The sequence below is a fragment of the Marmota marmota genome, unplaced genomic scaffold, assembly GCF_001458135.2.
Source record: "Marmota marmota marmota unplaced genomic scaffold, marMar, whole genome shotgun sequence".
NCBI classification, from domain to species: Eukaryota; Metazoa; Chordata; class Mammalia; order Rodentia; family Sciuridae; genus Marmota; species Marmota marmota.
Window position 1 is genome coordinate 12,439,862 of NW_026000108.1, and position 17,137 is coordinate 12,456,998.

General features: G+C 42.1%; 2 protein-coding genes across 2 annotated transcripts in view; both read left to right on the top strand.

Annotated features, from left to right (window-relative positions):
- Lap3 (leucine aminopeptidase 3) overlaps positions 1 to 11,882 on the top strand; it is a gene marked incomplete at its 5' end in the record, with an annotated part of 29,750 nt that extends 17,868 nt beyond the window's left edge. Inside the window, 5 exons of the mRNA XM_015481734.1 lie at positions 3,863 to 3,951; positions 5,877 to 5,979; positions 8,781 to 8,860; positions 10,790 to 10,899; positions 11,315 to 11,882. Of these exons, the coding sequence (XP_015337220.1) occupies positions 3,863 to 3,951; positions 5,877 to 5,979; positions 8,781 to 8,860; positions 10,790 to 10,899; positions 11,315 to 11,504 (572 nt within the window). The remainder of the gene's footprint in view (positions 1 to 3,862; positions 3,952 to 5,876; positions 5,980 to 8,780; positions 8,861 to 10,789; positions 10,900 to 11,314) is intronic.
- Positions 11,883 to 15,916: 4,034 nt separating this feature from the next.
- Med28 (mediator complex subunit 28) overlaps positions 15,917 to 17,137 on the top strand; it is a 4,340-nt gene continuing 3,119 nt past the window's right edge. Inside the window, exons 1-2 of the mRNA XM_015481979.2 lie at positions 15,917 to 16,119; positions 16,891 to 16,957. Coding sequence (XP_015337465.1) covers positions 15,961 to 16,119; positions 16,891 to 16,957 — 226 coding nt within the window. The 5' untranslated portion in view covers positions 15,917 to 15,960. The remainder of the gene's footprint in view (positions 16,120 to 16,890; positions 16,958 to 17,137) is intronic.

Sequence of the window (17,137 nt, forward strand, 5' to 3'; positions counted from 1 at the left end):
GGGGGGGGGGGGGGGGGTAAGGCCTGAAACATCGTAAAACTGATCATTTATATATTTATAGTCAATCCAGCTGCATACAAGTCTGTCTTCTGATTACTTTGGCCTTTTATCTCACTTTCTAGATGATCATGTAAAGATTCCTTTATTAAGGAAATCTTTTTTTACCATAAAAGTCTTAAACATAATGCTTCTTTTATTTTATCCAAACATGATTTCTTTTTTACTCCAAACTGTTTCCTTTCTGTTGAAGCATCTTCTTTTCCTTTTCTAGAATTCTTTGGTTATACCTTGGAACAATTTCTATAAATCTTAGTAAACAAATTATTGTACATTCATGAGAAGAAATATCTCAATGAAAATATAGTTAAAGCCCTTGGACATTTCTGTTGACAGAATCATATCTGTTTATCATCTTATAAAAGTTTGTACAATAATTTGAGAATTAAAGATTACTTGATGATTGTATTATCTCTATCTGTAACTATAAACGGCAGAGTATCAGATAAATGCATGTATAAAAGGTATAAATTATGTGTTTTCTATTGAAAAACATTTGGAAGCAAATGGACACATATTAAACAAATAGACATGTTTTAATTATCCTATGGATTAAAGAGTATAGATTATTTAAGTAACTGGAAAAATATATTAAGAATAAAATGTTTAGTTTATAATTATCTTATGAAATCATATGGTTCTTAAAAATATTTGGATCCATTTTAAATTATTTTTAACTAGGAGTGTACTCTTACATGTGACATCACGTGATGTAGCTGAAATAACATCCTTGCTTATATTTTACTTATTTTTGTAATTACATAATTAGAATTGAAAAGGAAGGATTTCTTGGTCATCACGGGAACATTGTGAGAAAATTGTCTTAAGTTGCCGGCCTATTCCTGTGATGAGCAAAATGCATCCTCACAGTGTCCAAAAGTAAAACATAAGCAAGCATATGTATCTTTTATCTCTTATAAGTGTTACATTATTTCTGCAATTTTCTTTAATAATATAACCATAAAGAATTTCTAAGGGAACGTGGGATAAAAATCAAGATTATTTAGCTTTGAGAACACATTAGGATTAGGGCAGCAACATAGAAACCTGTTGAACTATATTTTGTCTGAAAAATAAATCTTTCGTTAGTATTGACCAGTGGACATTTTTAAGTAACATGCAGGCTCTGCAGCTCCGTTCACTAGCCTGCAGAAAGTTAGCAATTATAGGTTAGTTAGAAACTACAGGTTAGTAATTGGGAGGCTGGCCCAGAAGCCCTGCTTGCCTGACGGTGGAAGGACAAATGGGAAACCTATGAAAAATGTGGGAGGTGGGACTTATCCGCCATGTTACCCTGGCCTTGTGGCTGGAGAGTTTAGTTTGCCCGAAATTTTGGGGGTTTTATTTCATGCATTGTTTTTCTGACCCCAGCAGTCCTGGTTGTATTTCGCCATGCTGGGCAGCGTGTGCGCATAGCCATGCGTCGTGCACGAGGCCTTTCCGTGAGCGGTTGCCTTAGTAACCAGGGAAGCCTAGAGTTGGTCGGGTTTGTGGGAAGGTAATGAAGGCCCTTTTCGGTTGTCCGCGTCTTTGCCGTCCCGTGGCCGCATCTCCTCCCGCGGTGAAAGTCGCTGGAGCTGGGCTGACCCCGCGTTCAGCCGCTGCCATGCCTGCGCCCCTGGCCAGCTAGCGTTTGACCATTGCCTGCGCCAGTGTCTTCCGCTTGAGTTCCCAGCGCTGGAGCGGGCTTTGCGCCGGGGAGAAGGCGCATGCATGGCTGCGCCCGGGCGGGCAAGCGTGGGAAGCCAGCGCCAGACCTTCCGAGTAGATTGCACTCTGTCGGATCTCTAAAGTGGGATTACAAACCAGTAATGTGTCCCTTCCCTGCCATCAACTCCACCGGAAAGCCACGTGTTGCTCCCAGCATTTCCCCAGGTGTTTGGATTTTGACCGATCTGTTTGTGTTTTCCCGCTAGGAATCTCTCCAGGGCAGCGCCTCGTGGGGGCTCCTGGGGATGTTCCAACAGAACCCGGGATTCCTGGGAGAGCCGGCAGCTTGTTGGGCAGCAGCGGTGGTGTCCTCATCTCCTTGAACCCTTGTTGCAGCCCGGTCAGCATTGTGTCCCTTCAGGCCGTGTTGCACTGGGCTGCTCTGCTTGTACCTCGTCATTGTCATTGCAAATCTCCTTACAACCACCTGGGCATCCCGCCAATCCCGCTGCCAATCCCGCTGCGGAGCCCCAGGCGGAGTCCCAGGCAACCACAATTGGGATCCCGCCTCTGGGAATCGCGCCAGCTTTAGCGCTCTCTGGAGAGGCGGGGAGCTATGGGTGGTTCCCGACCTGTAGCTCCTCCTTGTAGCGTGTGAGAACTCCAAAAATAAAAATAAAAAATTTTCAAACCCCCAAACTGGGTCCCAGTGGCAGATGCTGGTGCCAGCGGGCCCCAGGGCAGCCTGCATTTGGCTAGACCAGGCCCCCAAAGGGGCAGAACTAGCTGGTGGCTCCACAGGGAACAGTAGCCAGAGTCCTGTGTCTGCTGAACAGCTGGGCCATAGCTCACCCGATTTGATCCTTGGTAAGGATGTAATGAGAGAGGCTCAGCAGATCCACTAGTTTAATTTAAATTGCCCAAACAATTCCAGAAAGTAATAATAAAACAAATTAAAAAAAAAAAAAAAACACTTTTGCTTTTTTAGAAGCGGAAAACTTCTGGAATTTTAATGTCCCATAATGAAAACAATTTTATTTTCTCTCCTTTCATTCTCGAAATATTAATTCCCAGTACATAAATCCAAAAATTCTTACCTAAAATGTTTCAAAACACAAAAATTCCACAATAGTTTCACAGTCATAAAAAACCTGCTTATGAGAGAGGGCTACCCTTTAACCCTATACATCTTATCAACTACCCTAAAACAATCCAAGCTGTGCCTCCATTTATTACCATCTATCAGAGTTGGTGACCTAATGCTGGGTTCACAAAATTTGGCTATTCCCAATAACTTAAGAAAACGGCAAAGAAAGTATGCAAACACACAGAAGTACCTTTTCAAAATCCGGGTCATCTGTGTGACCTTAGGGATCCCTCGAAAGAGAGAGCTATTGGAATTCTTCTTATATAGGGGACACACAAGGGGAAGTTCCATGGAACATTCCATCCCAAAAAGGGCAAAGGGATAGGATTACCAAGGAACAGGTGAATATAACTCAACCCCACCAGGTGCTGCCTACTCCTGGAGCCACTCCTCATTATCCCAGTGGTGGTAAAGTTATTGCAGGGCCCAATAATTGTTCGATATCTCTTGCTCAGGACTTAAGGGCATGTTTTTCCAGAGCAGCTCCCAACACCTAAGAAAAAGGACATTCTATATAATGATAATACTATTACCTTTTCCAAGGGTGAATATAATAATCTAATTAAAATGTCCCAATTACCTAAAAAAAGTATATTTTGCTTATATTTAGTTTTTATTAATCCAGGAGCTAATAAAAAAAAAATCAGACATTGCATTGGGTTGCCATGTCTCTTTAGTTTTCTCTGTCAAGAATTCTCTTTCTGCCCTGTTTTCTTTTATGGCACTGGCAGTTTTGAAGAGTCTTGGCTGATATGATCTTCCACAGTTTGCACTTATTTTTTCTCCATTGAAATCAAGTCAGGCCTGTGCTAAGAATGTTATAAAGGTGGCATGTACTTCCTGCTGTTGATGAACATATATCATTGGTGTCATTGGTGATAGGGAATTTGGTTGGTTAGGGTGGCATCTGTGGGCATGCTTCTGGTGGCTCACTAGTGGCCTCCTGTCCCATGGGTGGTGTGTTTGGACACAGTATAACCATATTCTCTCAAATATTTTTTCCAATAGGTTTGGCTCCTCTTTGTGAGAATATGCCCAGTGGCAAGGCCAACAAGCCTGGAGATGTTGTTAGAGCCAAGAATGGGAAGACCATCCAGGTTTGTGACTGGAGGGTGCACCATTCCCCAACATGTTTCTAGGGAACCCCATTGTGGCCACCTAACTGCAGTGTGACTGGAAGCAGGGCCCCACCTCTCTGGGGAGGGTAGTATCTTCCGTGCAGAGTAGTTTTTCATGCAGAGTCATTGTATTTCTCAATGAGAATTTTTAAGAGTGTTTTTCCTGCCTTGATTCTTCCTCTCACTTCCTGTATGCTGTACACGCAAATTGCCATGAATCTGTAGCCAGGCTTGCAGAGTTTGGCAAAGCAGTAAAAATGTGGGCTATTTTCTGGGTATATTTGTGCCACGAAAACATTTTCCAATTCTAAAGGTTCAGGTGGGAAACACTGTCTTGCATCATGGGCTCTGCACTGTGGGGACCTGGCAGCAAGCAGCAGGTCCCCATGGTGTGGGCCTGCATGCTCTCACTCACTGCCCATGATGGTGGGGCCTCTACTAAAAAGAAGGCAGTACAGTTAGGAAGGGTTGCCAAAGAGACTTGGCCCGAAGATCCAGAGCTGCTTAGCTGTATCTTACTTAGGTACTTAGCCTAGTTGTTTTCAGAAATCTTTTTATTTTCCCCCTCATTAAATGAGTTATAACAGTTGCTAGTAAAATGGAAAGGCATTTTTCTACTTATTTCAGCTTCCCATGTCATCAGCCCTAAGTTACTAGCTGTGATACAGGGGTTAATGAATTTTATTTGCTTTCCAGATTAGACTGAATAATATTAGGAATAGTCAAGGCAGGAAAAACACTCTTAAATAGTGTTTCCACTATTATAAGTACACTTTTTTTTTTTTTTCCTTTTGCAGTACTGGGGATTAAAGCCAGAGCCTCACACATGCTAAGCAAGTACTATACCACTGAGCTCCATCCCCAGCCCTTTTTACTTTTTTCATTTCATTTGTTTGTTTATTTATGGTAGTAGGGATTGAACTCAGAAGTATTTAACCACTGAGCCTCATCCCCAGCCTTTTTATTTTTTGAGATAGGGTCTCGCTATGTTTCCCAGGCAGTCCTACAACTTTTAATCCCTCTCCTTCAACCTTCTGAGTAGCTGGAATTATAGGCGTGCATGTACCAGGGTGCCCAGCACAAACCTGTTTTTGAATCTTGATGACATGTCATCCAAGCTTTTTCTCACTTTTATATCCAATTCTGGTGTATAATTGCCTGGTTTTTATATTCATTACTCCTATAGTCTCCTTTTTAAAAAAAAATTTTAGTTTTTTTTTTTTTTTTAAAGAGAGAGAGAGAATTTTTTTAATATTTATTTTTTAGTTTTCGGCAGACACAACATCTTTGTTTGTATGTGGTGCTGAGGATCGAACCCGTGCCGCATGCTTGCCAGGCCAGCGCTCTACCACTTGAGCCACATCTCCAGCCCAAGTTTATTTGTTCCAATCAGTTATACATGACAGCAGAATTCTCTGACTCATTGTACACAAATGGAGCACAAATTTTCACTTCTCTGGTTGTACACGAAGTAGGGTCCCACCATTCGTGCAATCATACATGTGCCTAGGGTAATGATGTCTGTCTCATTCCACCATCTTTCCTATCCCCATGGCCCCTCCCCTCCCCACCTTTGCCCAATCCAAAGTGCTTCCACTTGTCCCATGTCCCTCCCCATTATGGATTAACATCCACTTATCAGAGAAAACATTTGGCCTTTGATTTTTTGGGATTGGCTTACTTCACTTAGCATGATTTCCTCTAACTCCATCCATTTACCTGTAAATGCCATAATTTTATTCTCTTTTATTGCTGAGTAATACTCCATTGTATATATGTACCACAGTTTCTTTATCCACTCATCTATTGAAGGGCATCTAGGTAGGTTCCACAGTTTGGCTATTGTGAGTTGTGCTGCCAAAAACATCGATGTCTCACTCCTTTTTTGATCTCCCTCTTGGCAGGTTGATAACACCGATGCTGAGGGGAGGCTCATCCTGGCCGATGCGCTCTGTTACGCGCACACCTTTAATCCAAAACTCATCATCAACGCAGCCACCTTAACAGGTCAGACCCCTACTGTTTTTGTTGGAAGGAAGCTATGATCCCAATTATCCTGTTAAATATTTATGTCTTATCATTTTCTATTTAAGTGAAGGTACTACATTTTTGTTTGAGGTTAATGTTCATCTTTTCTGAGAAATTTAAAAACGGATGAAAAACTTTTATGAAGTTGATAGAAATGTTTTGGAGACAAGTGACTACATTTGTAAAATACCATTAACTTGAAAAGTACGGTATTGAAGACTATAATGTGAACCCCCACTCCCATCATAGAGATGGAGCATAGACATAGAGTAAGCACCACTTGTCACAGTGCCATATGAACAGTGTTGACACAATCAGCAGGCATTAACACCTCTTATGTGCTGGGACTGTGTTGATGGCTGAGGATGCAGCGATGGGGCAGAACATAAGTGAGGCCTGTAGTCTAGTGGAAACAGTGCAGTAACTAGACAATCACACTGAGGGTTTAAAGTGGCAGGCGACAAGCACAAGGAAGTGGAATTAAAGGAAGCCTGAGGGAGCCTATATGGTTTGGGGATTTGATCAGGTCAGCGTGTGCAGGGCCTCTTATCCTAAGAAGGGTGACTTGAGCCTGGGGTCTGAGTGGAGAAGAGGTGAACAGAGGGTGCATCGTGCACAAAGGCCATGTTGTGGGGCGCTGGGGGGCAGCAGTGTTCAGGCCGAGGTATGCTGTGTGGCTTGTGAGGCAGATGCTGTGGTAGGTGCCATATTACAAGGGGAGTCAGTGCAGCAGGAAGCTACTGAGGAGGGCTAAGTACAGGGATGATTTGGTTGGATCTGCACCCTGTAAGGTTTCCCACCATGCACTGTGAAGAATGGGCTGTAGAAGGACCCCAGGAGAAATGCGCCAACCCGTGAGGCCTATGAGCTGGGTTGTGGTTGTTGAGTTTTGTGGGTGTGGATATAGGTGTGTGTTAAGGATGAATGATACAGTATCTGCAGTTGGTTTCAAAATAATGTTAGGTGTGGGGTTCTGGTGAAACAAGTTTGCCAGGAGTTGATAATTGTTGATGTGGGGTAATGGGTACTTAGGTGTCAGTTATATTATTTTCCTTGCTTTTGTATATATTTGAAAATTTCAAAAATAAATTTATTGTTTTTTTAAAAAAGTGATTACTGTAGTTCAGGTGGTAGATGATAATGGCAATAGCCGTAATGGAGAGAGAGATTTACGAAGTGACTGGGAGGTAGTGATGAAGCTTGAAGGAGCAAATGACACAGACCAATTGAATTTACCCCAATGTCATGTAGAATCACAAGAATTTATATGGGCCATCACTTTCAAATAGTGATTTGTAATTTATGGTTCTTTACTATTAAATAATAACTAATGGCATTTACTGTAACTTCATGGGAAAAATTGTACAATCCAACACCCCAGTGACACAGAGCAACCCGATACTAAAAAAGCACTACCGTTTTCCCTGGAAAGGAATCAGTTTAAATCATTGTGGTGCTGTGCAGAACTGCTGAGGGCCACCAGATCAACAATGATATGTGGGTCTAACTTGGTTCTCTAAATCAGAGATATGTACCAGTATTTTTCCACATGCAGGCATATGGGATCCCTCAGTGTATGTCATGCAGCCACTGTTAACCTTGACTGCAAAGAAATATAAGAAATGGGAAGTTTTACTATATAGTTAAATAAAATTTGTCAAGCAGCATACATACTAGTATTTTGAAGTTTCAGTTTTCCTTGGGGGAAATGCTGATGAGCAGTTTGATGCAAAGCCACAGGTAGGGATTAAGGGGACACCTGGACAAACCTCACATTGCAGAGAGCAGATGCTCATAGATGTGAAACTATGGAACCTCTGCCAACTCCAGTGCTTATGTCCTCTAACGTTCCAGGGCCCTAGTGTTGGCAGTGACAGGCTCAGTGCTGTGTATCTTGACTTTCCATGTGGTGTCCCATTTCTGAAAGACAGTGTTGCTCTTTCCTTTTGATAGCTACTTACTGAGCTCCATTATGCCAAGCAGTGTGCTAGACCCTGAGTCTAGGGTCAGAATCAGAGACATTCCCTGGCCCAGAAGTTACAGACGGGACCAGGCAAATAACAAATGGGACTGCTGGAGCTAAGCATCCAAGAGGGCAGCACTAAGCTGCTGTTCCTGGTTGTGTACCTAGAAAACAGAAAGCTTGTTTTCAACTTGATTTTTTAAGAATGTAAATTAATTTTTAAAAAGAAGTCAGCCAATAGGACACAAGTTTGTTGGAGAAGGAAATTAGATGAAATAAATGATACAATAACAACAACTGTTTCTGTTTTTTACAAAAGGCAGCAAAGCCAGATATTTACTAATATGTGTTTAAAAGTACTAAAAAGTTAGAGATGCGTCTGTGCCTATAGTATGTAATTATGATACCTCCATCCAAAGGACTGTTCCAAAAGCATTAAAGATACTTTCAAACATTTGTTCATAAAAGAGGAATAAATATTAAAGCATAAAAGGATGAACACATTCTTGTACACATATAGTATGATCTTAAATACTAAAAAAAAAGTCTGGAATACCAAAATTGGTAACAATTATCCATGGTGATATTTTATGGTATTTCTTTTCCTTTTCTGCATTTTCCTTAATAATTAAAGGTGAATTCTAGTTTGAGAGACATAAAAATATATTAAATATGGAACTGATTTCCTAAGCTTACCTTTCTTACAATGAGAGAGCCATTAAGTAGGGTTTAAGTTCACAGTTTTGTTCTGAGTGGCAGAGGAGCCCACTTGGTCTGGACAGGAGAATGGAATTGACCTGAGAGTTGTTTCTCACAGGTGCCATGGACATAGCCTTGGGGTCAGGTGCCACTGGGGTCTTTACCAACTCATCCTGGCTGTGGAACAAACTATTTGAGGTGGGTATAATATTCATAGACCTAAATTATAGGGATGATGAATCAATTATTGTAGCCCTTGAAAGATATAGTTGTTCACATCCTGTGCTAAAAGTGATTTTTATGCTGTGGGTTTGCCTTTGAATTGAAAATGGACCAGAGCAACAAACTCGATTGAGTGGCTTCACGTTTTCTACAGATGTCCCTAAATGATGGGCATAATACCACCACCTTCTTCAGTGGCCTCAGAATGAATTAAAAATAACTTACAAATAATATGGCTGTGGTTGAAATCCTTGAGGTAGAAAAGGGTATGAGAGCAGCTTTGTGAAGAAAGGAAGGCCTTCTGATGAATGCATGTGGAGTCCATCAGCCTGTTGTGTAGGTGGACTCGCAGTCTTCTCCCATCCCATCACCACCAGCATACATGCACATGCGTGCACACACACAGTCAGTCACCGCCATCAGTTTCCACCTGCTAGCACCCTGTTAATCTAACCTAGCCTGTCTCTGTGACCTCTTGGAGACACCCAGCTCTTGGCCTCTGTGATAATCTTCTGATTTCCTTCTGACCATGGTGCTTCAGTCTCCCTTGGTAGCTGCTGTTCTTTGTCCACTTCTGACTGGTGTTCAGTCCTTGGCCACATGTTCTTATGCTTATGGGGAAGCTCATCTGTTTCAATGGATCCCACCTACATCTTTCCATTGATGGCTCTGTCTGTTTCCTGTGTTCCAAAGTCCATCTGACAGCTCATTCATCCTTTTAGCAAGTAGTTAAGGGGAACTTAATTATGGGAAAAAACACAAAATGTCTCTGAACATATTTGTGAAGTTGATTTAAGGTCCTACACTTAGTTTTCACCCTCCGCTGCTTCCCTGCATAGCTGTCTTCTCATCATTTGTGAAGCCTGCCCTCTCAACCTCTGTAAAATTCCTCTCTGTTTTCTCCTTCCAGGCTGGGCCAGAACCTCTCCTCTGGCCTCCCATGTATCCACAGTCCCTCCCTCTCATCATGGCATCACAACATTGGACTTTTTAAAAATCAAAGTTATATGTGCATAACTTTGATTTTTAAATAGTCATAAATAAATAGCAACTTACAGTCTATTTTCCTAGAGTCAGCCATTTTCATCCTTTGGCTGATACATCTGATACATACTCATGTCCTACACAGGCTGATCTGACTCCATAGCTTATATTGCTGCTTCTTGACTTTCCACTTTTGAGTCTTTGACTTCTTGCAATAGTGAGTTAAACAATGTTTATGTGTACATTTCTCCTGCTAGCCTGTGGGCTCTTTGATGGCTGAAATATTTCAGTTCACTTAGTGGTGTGCAGAAATTCAATTAATGATGAAAGGAAAGAGAGAAGGAAGAAGACAGAAATAGAAGAAAGGATTGGAGGGCAGGAGGGAAGTCACCCTGTGTCAGGGACATTAAAGTGGGTCCAGGTGTGCATTTCCCCAGTACACTGAGGTGACCAGCCTCACAGAAACTCTTTCATTCTACTCAAACCTACAAAACCTGTTTCCAACACAGAATACCAGATTATTAATTGAGACTTTAGCAAATTCCTTGCAGATCTGTGGGATTTTTCATAACATTGCTATATAATCACCGCAGTACTGGGGATTGAACCTAAGTGGCAAGTGGCGCTACACCATTGAGCTATTCTTGCCACACATCGCCACCTGCTTCTTTTTGAGACAGGGTCTCCCTGAGTTGCCAAGGCTGACTGCAAACTTTGATCTTCTCATGCTTCAGCCTCCTGAGTAGCTGGGATTGCAGGCATGTACCACCACACTCAGCTATAATTCTTAAATAATCAGTAATGACCATTGTCCTGATACCTGTTTTATAGTTTCATAGAAAAGTTCTTTCCTTCATGTATCAAGCACACTATGAATTTTCTAGAACCTAACTTAAGAGTGTCATATCTTTTTCTTTTTAGGCCAGCATTGAAACAGGGGACCGTGTTTGGAGGATGCCTCTCTTTGAACATTATACAAGACAAGTTATAGATTGTCAGCTTGCTGATGTTAACAACATTGGAAAATATCGGTATGGAAAACAAGCTAGATGTTCATTTTTACAATCATCCTTGGTTGCCTAAGAATCACCATTTTCAATTTTATCATCTTTACACAAAATTTTAATCTCTGATTTCCTTTGCTTGTAAGCTTAGTTCTAATGTCTATAGTTTTCAAGGTATTTCTCCAACAGGTTCTTAGTATTTCGCACATTTTCACATTTGCTTATATTTTACATGTAAACAAATGATAAGGAAAGGATGTGGAAAATATTGGAAGGTGTTACATAGGAAAAAGGAATCCAAAATTTTTTCTTTACTGCTGAAGTTACTGGTTAACTTCATAATTGGTCCTGTAACTTTGACTCTTGCTCTCTGGTCATAGAACCTATTTGGCAAGAATTGATGAAATGGTTCATGCACCTTGACGTAGGCTTTCTTTTTCAGGTCTGCAGGGGCATGTACAGCTGCAGCGTTCCTGAAGGAATTTGTGACTCATCCTAAGTGGGCACATTTGGACATAGCAGGTGTGATGACCAACAAAGATGAGGTCCCATACCTGCGGAAAGGCATGACCGGGAGGCCCACAAGGACTCTGATTGAGTTCTTACTCCGCTTCAGCCAAGACAGTGCTTAGCTCAGACACTCGGAAATGCCTTCATTTGTCTGAAATTGGACAGTGGAGCTTGAAAATACTTTTGGATGAATAAAAATCTTTTAAAGGCAACAAAAGATGGTATTTAAAACTATAAAACTAAATGAAATTTGTATGCCTTGATTTTTCATTTTATGCAAAGATTTATAAAAGTAAAGCTAATATCTTTTTGGCAAGATTTTTAAGATATTCTACACATCATGATCAGTTTTTTTTTTTAAACTTCCTGATCACTTTTTAAAGTATTTGTTTTTCATTGAGAAGAAAAATTGCACTTCAGATTTGTGATGCTAGAAATGCAAGCAAATTAAGTTACTATGCAATTGTGAGAAACAATAAATCCAAGTTTTGGTGTTCTGATTTGGCTCTGATATTTACTTACGGTAACTCTACCACAACAGAACTTGTCTCTTTGGCCTATTAACATAAACTGAGTAATTAAATTGGGGCACAGTGATGGAAATATTCAATGCTATCAATCACTTTGGGACACTCGGTGAGTGAGCTTATTAGTTTGTGAAACAGGCCTGGCCTGTGGTTTCCAAAATGAATCAATCATAATAGTATTAACCAACTATTCAAACTTCACCAATATGCCAGGCACTGTTCTAAGGGTTTTCATATATTGTTACTGAATCCTCTTAATAACCCAGTGAGGTGGGTGCTATTATCCCTTATAGATGAGGAAGGTGAGGCATGAGACAGGTTTAGTAAAATGTCAGTGATGTCAAGGAACAAAGGGTTAAACTCGGGTGGCTTTCAGAGCTGGCATGCTTAACTAATATATTGTAATGCTTGCTTTCAGTTCAGTGACTTGAACAGATATGGAATTTATTTGAAAGCAAGAAACCAGACCATGAAAGGGACAATAAATGAGTATCTATTTGTTAACCTTGCGGGACTACCACCAGTCAATAGAATTCCATTTGTGCAGACTTAGAACAAAAGGTCTTCCCATTACTTTTGTGTAAGATGGATCAAATTATCCATGAATAGAATCTGTGCCCTTTTTAAGGAAAAAAAAAAAAACTTGGAAACTATTTGACAGAAAAAACTGTTGAGGACAGTTATTTTTAACTTTAAAAATGTTTGTCAGGTAAGAGGATATTATGTACCTAAACTGGTTTATAAAGAGGGAATGGAAATGAGTGTGCACATTTGTGGTATATTTTAGACTTGAAAGCAGGCAGAGAAGTGAGTAAACGGGTTCAGTTTCCCTTGGGTATCCTTGTTCAGGAGCTACTTCATCAGGAAAGATGGACTCAGAGAGTGGGAACTATTGGCTTACGAAGGAAACGAAAAACACACTCCTGAGTGAGTCAGAAATGCTAGTAAGGCTTTGGTAGAAGGCTTTCTCATAGTCCAGGTAGCTGATGTGGTTGAAGGCAACATTAAATTGAGGAAAGAAAGCAGGACAAAACCGGTGCAACTGTAGTTTACACATCTGAAGGAGTTTTCACTGAAGTCTCATATATACTCAGATTATGTCAATCAGAGTAAGCCATAGCTACTGCAAGGGAAGGGGGGGGGCATACAGAGATTAGCTGGCTGTGTTGCTATTCTAACAGAAGAAGGGGAAGAAGGTAAGGAGACAATTTATGAACTCTAAAGTAGATCATGGATTAGACTCCAGATTTGCAAAGTCGAGCATCTATATACCCTCAACACAGCACTGAGCACAAGAATCCATCACTGACACTCTATAAACCCTTGCTATAAAGGGAGAGTGCATTAAGTATGATGAGGGTAGGTACCATACCTCTCCAGTTTATTGCTAAATCTCTGCTCATGTTACTTGACTCAGACCACTGATAAGTGTCCATATTGGTTGAATGAATAGATGAGAAAGGATACAGTGTGGTAAGAGATGAACTTGATGGAATCTTGGGAGTGCTTGGCAGTTAAAGGTTTTAAGATTACAGCAGAGTAAATTCCTAGATGTCCTCATACTCTTCAAGGTCGTAGGCTGGGGAGAAGAGTAGTTCTGGAACCACTCTCTTACCACTTAGTAGCAGATCAATCAGATGGAATTAGCCTGACCATTTCTTTGGGGCTCTTCTTGTGTAATGGGCCATATTCTACAGCGGTAGCTCTGCTGTTGAAGAGCTGTGAGCTTCTCCCCTAGCTGTGGTCCTAGGGAAATAAGAGCTTAAACCTTATCTTCAAATTACATCAGGCATTCAATTCCCAACTAGATTTCTAACCCCTGAATAACTCATGGAGTTTAGCTGATTATATATCTTACCACCTGTCTAACTGCCCCAATACAAGATAGCACTCTCTTGGGCTGGGGATGTGGCTCAAGCGGTAGCGTGCTCGCCTGGCATGTGTGCAGCCTGGGTTCGATCCTTAGCACCACATACAAACAAAGATGTTGTGTCTGCCGAAAACTAAAAAATAAATGTTAAAAATTCTCTCTCTCTGTCTCTCTCTTTAAAAAAAAAAAAAAAAAAAGATAGCACACTCTTTCTACTCTTCTAAATCACTGCCTCACTGGTCTCCAGAAACCTCTGGTGTGAATCCCAGGCAACTACCATTGATGTTGTTCTCAGGCAACTTATATGGCCCTTAGGTAAACTGGATATTAAAGGGATTTGCTAAAAAGCAAAATAATGACAAACTTCTTACCTTTTTTTTTTTATTTTGCAAAAGTTATAGTTTTAACAAAAACTTCATGTTAATATGTAATGGGTTTATTATTTTTAGTGAATTGGCATTTTTTAAAATTCTCAATTTTAATAGACAAATATTAGCAGACAATGCACAAAAATAAACACTTGGGATCCTCAATAATTTTAGACATGTAAAGGTGTCCTGAGAATAAAGTAGATTTTCAGACTAGATCCTCCTAGTCTTTTCTTTTGATTCTTTCTATCAGCAAATACTTATTACCTCTATCTTTGCCAAGCACAATTGGAAACAGTTGGATATTGGGGACAGGATAAATAAGACCAGCAGGCTCTGATGCCAGGAGAAGAGGGGAAAGGAGGAGAAAAGTCTGCAATTTAGTCAATAAAAAATTATATGAACAAGTTAATTTCAGATTATGTTTAAATGCTGTAAAGAAATTTAAACAGAAGAGTCTGGGAGTTCTGGGTCTAATTTAGACTGGGAGGCTGACTTTGATTAAAGCCTAACAGGCAAAGGACTTTTCTCTGACCTTTTCTACCCTGGCCCTGTTGGGCTTCCTGTGTTTCCTTAAATATGCCAGTCAGGCAGGATCCTTCTGTCCAGAAAGCTCTCCTAACTCTTCAATCATTCCAATTCAGGTCTTCCCCAATCACTCATCTCAAAGAACACCACTCCATTACCAGTTATCCCCTCACACGGCTTAATTTTTTTCCTAATATTTACCTTTATATTGATATATATGTATATTTACGTGTTTCTCTTTCTCCAGAAATTTGGGGTGATTGCTGTAACCCCTAGATCATAAAATAGTGCCTGAGACACGGAGAGTTCTGTGTGTTCCATGGTAACCAAAATGAAGGCTTTTGAAATAAATAATAAACGAGTCGAAAAGCAATTGTTGAGATTATCACGGTGACTTCCTCTTCGAAGCCACCCTAAAACAATGCCAGGCACACAGGTAGCCTCAACAATGGCAGTGGCTTCTCTTACCTCATTCCCGCTATAACCCACGACTAGATGAGCATCCGGGACAGAGTGAACTCTCAGTAACTGCTGGGGAGTGCAGGGGTGACTCCTTCTACCTAGGGGCAAACTGAGCTGGGAGGGAGAACGAACGTGACTCGGCCCAAGTCCCTCCGCTCAGGTCGCAGGGTCCCACAGGGAACTCGACCTCTCCCGCGGGCTGCTCCACCGCGGTTACTAATTCTCTCTGCATACAACGGTTAGCCATCCATTATCGCCTTGTACTTGTAACGGGTTCACTTGATGCTTTGACTATCTCCCCTGTGGCTTCTGAATCCCTTGCGTTTTTTTTTTTTTTTTTTCCCAAACTACTTCTTCTCCCTGATCTTCTTTTCCCTAACTTTCCCCACTTTTCCCCTGGACTTCTCCTCCCTGATCTTCTCCTCGCTGATCTTCTCCTTCCCAATCTAATTTTCTCTGAATCACCTCTTTAAAAGTCCCCTGTTCCTACTGATGGGCAGAATCCCAGCCTTTGGGACAAGATTCCCCTGTGTTTCTCCTTTGCTAGCAGAGTAATAAGCCTTTTTGTCAAAACCATGTCCTCCTTATTGGCTTGCTCTCAGGGTCAAGGACAGAGCTTTCTGCAACAAACTTAACAAAGACAAGGAAAAGCAAGGCATCACCCGCGGCAGCGGGAAAGAGCCCCAAACGGGAGAACGGAGCATCCAGTTTCCCCGCGCCCAACCCACACGCCCCAGCGGCCGCCCTGTCACGTGGCCACGCGCGGCCAGTGGCCGGAGCCTCTCTGCGCAGGCGCAGTGGGCGGCGACCCGCCACCGCAGACATGGCGGCTCCGCTGGGTGGTATGTTCTCCGGGCAGCCGCCGGGCCCCCCGCAACCCGCGCCGGGACTCCCGGGCCAGGCTTCGCTTCTTCAGGCAGCGCCTGGCGCGCCGAGGACTTCTAGCAGCACCTTGGTGGACGAGCTTGAGTCGTCGTTCGAGGTAAGCCGAGACTTGGAGTCTTCGTCCCCAGCCCTCCGTTCGTCCCTCACAATGCGAGCTGCGCGTCGGCCGATATTTCATTCCTCCGTCGCAACACCCAGTTACAAATGGGAAGTTAGGCGCGTAGATCGTGAGTCACCTGCTGAGCCCACGCTGTGAGGGTGGCCGGTACTCTGCTCGGCTGGCGGAGGCACGTCGCCTTAAAATTTTGCCAGGGACCAAGCGCGGACCCTTCCAGGCTCCTACGGGCTGTCCCCATCTCCGTGTCCGAGTCGCTTCCCTTGCGAACGCCAACTTTCCAGGAGCTCCCCTCTTACACTGCCCCCGTTTTCTTTCAAGACTCAGTTTTAAGGTCACGCTTTCTTTGGAACTTTTCCTTTTTCCTTGTGACCTAACCCTTCCAGAGGCACCTGCTTGCCGGCCTCCCTTTTCTATTTGGGTGCCGCCCCATGAGATCTGTGGCTTTCCCCAGGGTGCAAGGGGTTTATTGAGATCCTGCCCTGTGGATGTGGACCTGGGAGACCATGGAGTCCCATTGCCTTGTTTTATTGGTGGAGAAACTGAAGCTCAGAGTGCGGGTGGAAGGAAAGAGACCAAATGGTGATGCCCCCTAGTTGGGACTCAGTTTACCGAGTATTTTCATTGGCATATATTGTCGTCGCATGTGCATCAACTCGTTGAATGACCAAGAAGAAGTTATGTCTTTACTCAGAAGTAAGATTTTTTGGTGTGCAGATGCCATCTTTTTCTTTTCTGATGTTTTGATCCCAGGCTTGCTTTGCTTCTCTCGTGAGTCAAGATTATGTCAATGGCACCGATCAGGAAGAAATTCGAACTGGTAAGAATTCCCTCTTTCTAGACAGTGTTCCTGCCTTCAGCAAGATTCCTTATTGCTGATTTTGCACTTCGTCTGTTTCAGTCCTGTGTATATCCTAAGAGAACTGTTCTGGGGAATAAGATATATACAGATAGTCCTTATAAACTGCTGAGGATTTTTTTTTTTTTTTTTTTTTTTTTA